Source organism: Gigantopelta aegis, unplaced genomic scaffold, assembly GCF_016097555.1.
Source record: "Gigantopelta aegis isolate Gae_Host unplaced genomic scaffold, Gae_host_genome ctg3983_pilon_pilon, whole genome shotgun sequence".
NCBI classification, from domain to species: Eukaryota; Metazoa; Mollusca; class Gastropoda; order Neomphalida; family Peltospiridae; genus Gigantopelta; species Gigantopelta aegis.
This window is the reverse complement of record NW_024533613.1, coordinates 20,528-26,617: the sequence shown is the minus strand read 5'-3', so window position 1 is coordinate 26,617 and position 6,090 is coordinate 20,528. Positions and strand designations below refer to the sequence as shown.

The following is a 6,090-nucleotide window of genomic DNA, read 5'->3' as shown; positions in this document are numbered from 1 at the left end:
GTAATTTTATAACAATGTGTAATTAATTGATGATATCTGCTTTTGTTATGGTTATTAATATTATTATTGTTATTGTTGTTTTTATTGTTATTATTATTGTTATTGTTGTTGTTATTATTATTATTATTGTAAGGGAGTTATTTTATTTTCTTTTTTTAGTCATTTCTTTTAACAGACGATGTTAAACCTTTAAGTCCAACTGAAGATGAGATTGATCGGTTCATACTGTCCTCACCTAAATCTCCTCCTCCAATAAAGACAATAGATCATAATACACTAAGAGAAACTCCTCCACTGATAAAACCAATGGTTCCAACATTTACCTTACCAGGTGCAATTGAGCAAGAAATTCCATTAGAAGAGTTTTTAGCGGAGCACGAACCTCATGTTACCAAGGCAACAAAACCAAAGACAAGGCAACTTGATGATATAGTTGATGAATGGTACAATCACTCTTACTACAACAGTCTATTTTTATAAGTTTTTATTTCTTAGGGGTTTTGTTAACCAGTCTACAGCTGAACTTATGATGAAAAGAGCTGAGCGACATAAAAAATTAAGGAGAGAGAGTCAGAAAAGAATTCGCTTGTCTGATCCATCCGAGAGACTAGCTACCTTTAGAAGATCCCAAGGTCACAATGTGCCAGTTAAACCTGTTTCCTCTGAAAGCAAGACTGATTCTGCTTTTCAGTTAGTTGTCATGTGACTGCCATGTGACAATTATTACCTATTACATGTTGTAGGTGGGTCCATCACAAAAGAGTAATTCATCGTCAATTCCTTTCATCTAACAAAACTCAAACATTAACCACACCCACTGGTCTATCAGAAGGGATGTTACCTCAGTTAGAACCTCATGTATTAGCAGGACATTCTCCTAGATTAATGGTACATAAATATATGAAATAGATGTACTCTCTCTCTCTCTCTCTCTCTCTCAGACATCTAGAGCTCAAAATGACTTACTAAAGCAACAAACATCAATTAAAAATAAATTTTATATTTCTCAAGCATGGAACTAAGATGTATACAGTAATCTGTTATATGTTATTGTCTGATTAAAAGGTCAACTTTAATTTTAAAAATTATATTATTAACTGTCGACCACGCCCTTTTACCAGCTGTAGCTGTAGTGGTGTGATGCAAGACCATTGAATTCATTAGTCACTATTGATAGAATGGCTATAAATGAAAAGAAAGCAGCTGTTTCTTAAAGAACTCAAATCAAGTGTTGTAGTCAGTGTACTTGTCTCTCATCATGTCAATAATATTGTTCTCTGCTTAGAATGGAAATTGTCTCTCCTCTAACATTTTCAGGAAATAACAGTCATGACTCAGCCAGTACTAACTGTACGTAGACCCTCTTTTATAGAGGCGGTTCTTTGTTGTCGGAGAAAAAAGATGTCGTTTGATAAAAAAAAATTTAAAATATATATAGGAGTATTTATTAGTTTAGTAAGCTCTTCCAACTGGTATATTTTGTAATGTATTCATTTCATTTCCAGTTTAATAGTGCCTTCTCTATTACAATGTTGTTCCCCTTTTTACCATTTATGGTAGAATTTTTACTCCCTCAAATAGATCCAGCCTCTATTGGTCAGTATCATAATTGGCTGACATCAGTGATTACATTGTTTACTTTAACAGGAAAATATGCTGGAATTATTGCTTCATCAATGTTCTTTGGAAGATTTACTGGAAGGTTTGTCTTGTCATCTATTCGCTCATCATCCATTAATTCATCTCTATCTTACACACAGTTATATCTGGGGAATGTTATCAGATTCATGGGGACGTCGTCCAGTTCTTATTATTAGTACAATTTTGTTAGGATTATCATCTTTAAGTTTTGGGTTCAGTGTTAACTTTGCCATGGCAGTTTGTACACGTTTTATGGTAGGACTCACAAATGGTAAAGTCACATGACTATGACATGATAGTCACATGACTCTAAATTATATAGGTTTAGTTGGTACTATAAAAGCTGCTTTGTCAGAGTCTTCTACTGACGAGACTCAGCCCATTGGCTTATCAATACTAGCAACTGCTTTTGGTGTTGGTATAATCATAGGACCAGCTGTATCTGGTGCTATTGCTGACCCCATCTCACAATATAACCTTAACATTACCAGTAAATGGATGGATAGATGGATGGATGAACTCATGAATGGATGAATGGTATTATTATTAATTAATTAATATTATTTAGACACAGCTGTTCGTAATTTTCTTACACAATTTCCATATTCTCTTCCTGGGGTTATTAATTTTCTTTTGTGCATTCTCGCCACATTTTATCTCATCATCTTTTTTCCTGAAACATTACAAAAGAAAAAGTAAATTTATTTATATTTGTCTTGTACTATCTACTTTACATGTAGATCATCTGAGAAAATGGAATCACACGATCAATTCTCTGAGACATCAGTATCCTCAGGTGCCAATCACACCCACACTTCAACTATGAATGAAGACGAAGAGGGACATGAGGATGGGATCATGGAAACCAGTCTGAGTAGTGATAGGCATGAGGCTCAAACTGATAATGAAGATGTGGAGATCAAAACTAAGGTCAAACAAAAGCGGAGAAGGTCTTTGTCCTTAGTATCATACCTGGTCGTCGAGACTCTATGTCTCTTCAGTTTATTAAAATACCTCGTGTGGTTATTAAAAAGAACAAAAGAGAAAAGAGACAGTATAATCATTTAACTTTACAAGAAGAATGTGAGGATATTAAAGAAGAGAGTTTGATCAATCAAGACAATGAGGAGAGATTGATTGATCAAGACGATGATCAGGAGAGATTGATTGATCAAGATGATGATCAGGAGAGATTGATTGATCAAGATGATGATCAGGAGAGATTGATTGATCAAGATGATGATCAGGAGAGATTGATTGATCAAGACGATGATCAGGAGAGATTGATTGATCAAGATGATGATCAGGAGAGATTGATTGATCAAGACGATGATCAGGAGAGATTGATTGATCAAGATGATGATCAGGAGAGATTGATTGATCAAGATGATGATCAGGAGAGATTGATTGATCAAGACGATGATCAGGAGAGACTGATCAATCAAGACAATGATCAGGAGAGATTGATTGATCAAGATGATAATCAGGAGAGATTGATTGATCATGATAAACAGAAAACAACCAAATTTACTAAGGTTTGGTTTATGAAGAAATTAATTTCATTCAGAAGTGGTCTTATAAAAGCTTTTAAAAATCTCAAGTTCTTCTTCAAGTGATAAACCATTATTTGATCATATTTTATACTTAGCTCGCTCTCTCTCTCTTTTTTTTCGGAATCCTGTGACCAGATTAGTCTTACTTATCTATTGTATATACTCCTTTGCTGTCATTGGGTTTGATGAGGTGTACTCTTTATGGTGTGCTACTCCTGGTTACCTAGGTAACACATTACATTACATCGAGAGTTTCATTGTCATTTCTTTAATAGGAGGTCTTGGATTCTCTCTTCACGAAATTGGAATATCGTTGAGCATAGTGGGAGCTCTTCTACTTCCTTTCACATTATTCTTTTACCCTTTTGTAAGTTTGTTCCATATTGTTTCTTATAATTTACTTTATTTCAGCTTGAGAGGAAGATGGGGTCCATCAATACTTTCTATTTAATGACAATGATACAAATATTCTTCACACTTCTATTGCCAAGCATTCATTATTTAACAACTCTTGATCAGTACGTTATAAATATTATCGCTAACTGATTATCATATCAATATGTATATAGATCTCTTGTTCTATGGTTTACATTGTGTACTGTAATGTTGATTATCAGGATTGCTATTAGTGTGGATTTTGCTATAACATCGTTGTTTATTAATAATTCAGTCACTTTTGATAAAGTGGGAGCAATTAATGGACTTGCTATGTCAATGACTTCATTGTTTAGGTAATAGATGGATGGATGGATGATAGATTATAAAATGGATGGATGATTATAAAATGGATAGAGAAGCAGATATGTAGACAGATAAATGGATGAATGAACATTGATAGATGAATATATTCCATTGTTTTTTAGATGTGCTTCTCCAACATTTGCTGGCAGTATTTTTTCAGTATCATTGTCTCTTACTTCTAAAAATATTGGCTATCTTATTGATTATCATCTTATTTATATTATATTAGGTATTATATTATTAATTACTTTAATAATGGCTACTAGATTACCTAATAGTATTAATAGACAGAAAAGTGTTTTGGAAGATAATGTTTAAATGCATTTTGTTGTAATTATTGTATAATCTCATAGTTTGTATTTAAAAGAATTAATCACTATGATTTTTATATTTATAATTGGACAAATAAAGACACAATTATGAAGTTGGAATTTACAAGAATGATGATTAAGAGTAATTGAATAATTTATATATTATTATTATTATTGACAACTTTGTCCTCGCCCCCTCATATTGAGCAGAATCTCCGCTAACAGCAAACCCACTAGTTTTGTTCTTTGCATTATTATGGCGTCTGTCATAGCTCGCAAATGGTTACTGAAGAAAAACTATGAAGGGACTCCAAAGAGAGAAGATTTGGAAATTATTGAAGAAGAACTACCTCCACTAAAAGATGGAGGTCAGGCAGCAGCCATCTTTATGCATTAGGACATTATCATTATGTTAATTATATTACAGAGTTCTTAGTGGAGGCTCAATGGATTACAGTAGATCCTTATCAAAGGTAAACATACTAACTGTCGGAAGTAACTATTGATTCTTGATTATAGAATTGTAACTGGAGTCGGTAATGTAATAAAAGGAGGACAAGTAGGAAAGTTAGCAAACTGCTAATCCATGTATCATCTTTTACTGCTACCTTCATAGAATTATACAATCTAAAAATAATGACTTTGCAGTTGGTGATTTAATTTTTGGATACTATGGTTGGTCCAGTCATACAATCTGTGATGGTAATCCAGTTGGCCATATCCATGGTCTACGAAAACTAGATCCTTCCAATCCTGTCCCACCCTCTACTGCCTTGGGTACTGGGGATGCCGTGCCGGGTAATGTACTTCTGTTCTCTTCAATTGTATATTCCATTCATTTTTTAACAGAGCTACTGCATACTTTGGCTTTCTTGATATATGTCAGCCAAAACCAGGTGAGACTTTAGTTGTCAATGCAGCGGCAGGTGCTGTAGGTTCAGCTGTTGGACAAATAGCAAAAATCAAAGGGTTACGAGTGGTTGGTTTTACTGGATCAGATGAGAAAGTAGCTTATTTAAAGAGCCTGGGATTTGATGCAGCTTATAACTATAAAACTATTAGTACAATTACTGATGCTCTTAAAGAAAGCTGTCCCAATGGTGTTGATTGTTTCTTTGATAATGTGAGTGAGTGATAACAAGTATATACAACCTTTGAGTGATTCTTAAATAAACTAGGTGGGCGGAGAGTTTTTTGAGTCAGTTCTTGGTCAAATGAACACTTTTGGAAGAGTTGCCATTTGTGGTGCTATATCTCAATATAATGCTCTAGAACTTCCTAAAGGTAATTTATTTAATTATATTAGTACATGTATTATCTTTACAACTGTAGTTCATCCAGTGACAACTATTATATTATGGAAACAGTTGACAGTTAAGGGATTTATTGTTACTCGTTGGTTGGACCAGTGGCCTGATGCCTTTAAAGAAATGACACAATGGATCCAAGAGGTTGGTGTGATGGAATTGTGTTTCTTTGCGAACTAGTTCCATCAGAGCTTGTCTTTCTTTAGGGGAAGCTACAATATAAAGAATTAGTGTTTAATGGTTTTGACTCCATTTTTGATGCCTTTATTTCACTCTTCAAAGGAGCTAATATTGGCAAAGTAGTTGTCAAAGTGTAGCAGCTATTGAACGTGAGGTAAATTTGTACACCTCTATTTTTGAAATGATATAAATATAATTGTGATTTTTGAACATACGTGTCATTTGTTTTTTAAAATAACAAATAAAAAAATATGTTATAACGGAGACAAAGGAGGTAAAGAGGGTGGCTCAGGAGTGTAACAATGGAACTCGACATCATCTACCCACTGAACATGTCTATCTGATTTTTCAACAGGA

General features: G+C 33.8%; 2 protein-coding genes across 2 annotated transcripts; both read left to right on the top strand.

Moving 5' to 3' along the window:
* The first annotated feature begins 2,630 nt into the window (after window positions 1-2,630).
* Window positions 2,631-3,257, top strand: LOC121392505 (RNA polymerase-associated protein LEO1-like). Its single transcript, XM_041523693.1, has one exon. The coding sequence runs from the start codon at window positions 2,631-2,633 to the stop codon at window positions 3,255-3,257; it is 627 nt and encodes a 208-aa protein (XP_041379627.1).
* A 1,245-nt stretch (window positions 3,258-4,502) lies between these two features.
* On the top strand, window positions 4,503-5,870 carry LOC121392510 (prostaglandin reductase 1-like). Its single transcript, XM_041523696.1, has 8 exons — window positions 4,503-4,614; window positions 4,674-4,719; window positions 4,766-4,813; window positions 4,863-5,044; window positions 5,098-5,369; window positions 5,425-5,530; window positions 5,579-5,697; window positions 5,760-5,870. Exons 1-8 carry the CDS (start codon window positions 4,503-4,505, stop codon window positions 5,868-5,870), a joined length of 996 nt encoding a protein of 331 aa, XP_041379630.1.
* The last annotated feature ends 220 nt before the right edge of the window (window positions 5,871-6,090 follow it).

Excerpts from the sequence above, each read along its gene's own strand:
- LOC121392505 (XM_041523693.1), top strand. The coding sequence starts at position 2,631 with ATGTCTCTTCAGTTTATTAAAATACCTCGTGTGGTTATTAAAAAGAAC.
- LOC121392510 (XM_041523696.1), top strand. The coding sequence starts at position 4,503 with ATGGCGTCTGTCATAGCTCGCAAATGGTTACTGAAGAAAAACTATGAA. Across the intron at positions 4,814-4,862 it reads AAAGGAGGACAAGTAGGAAA|AATTATACAATCTAAAAATA; the intron begins GTTAGCAAACTG and ends CTACCTTCATAG. Across the intron at positions 5,045-5,097 it reads TACTGGGGATGCCGTGCCGG|CTACTGCATACTTTGGCTTT; the intron begins GTAATGTACTTC and ends TTTTTAACAGAG.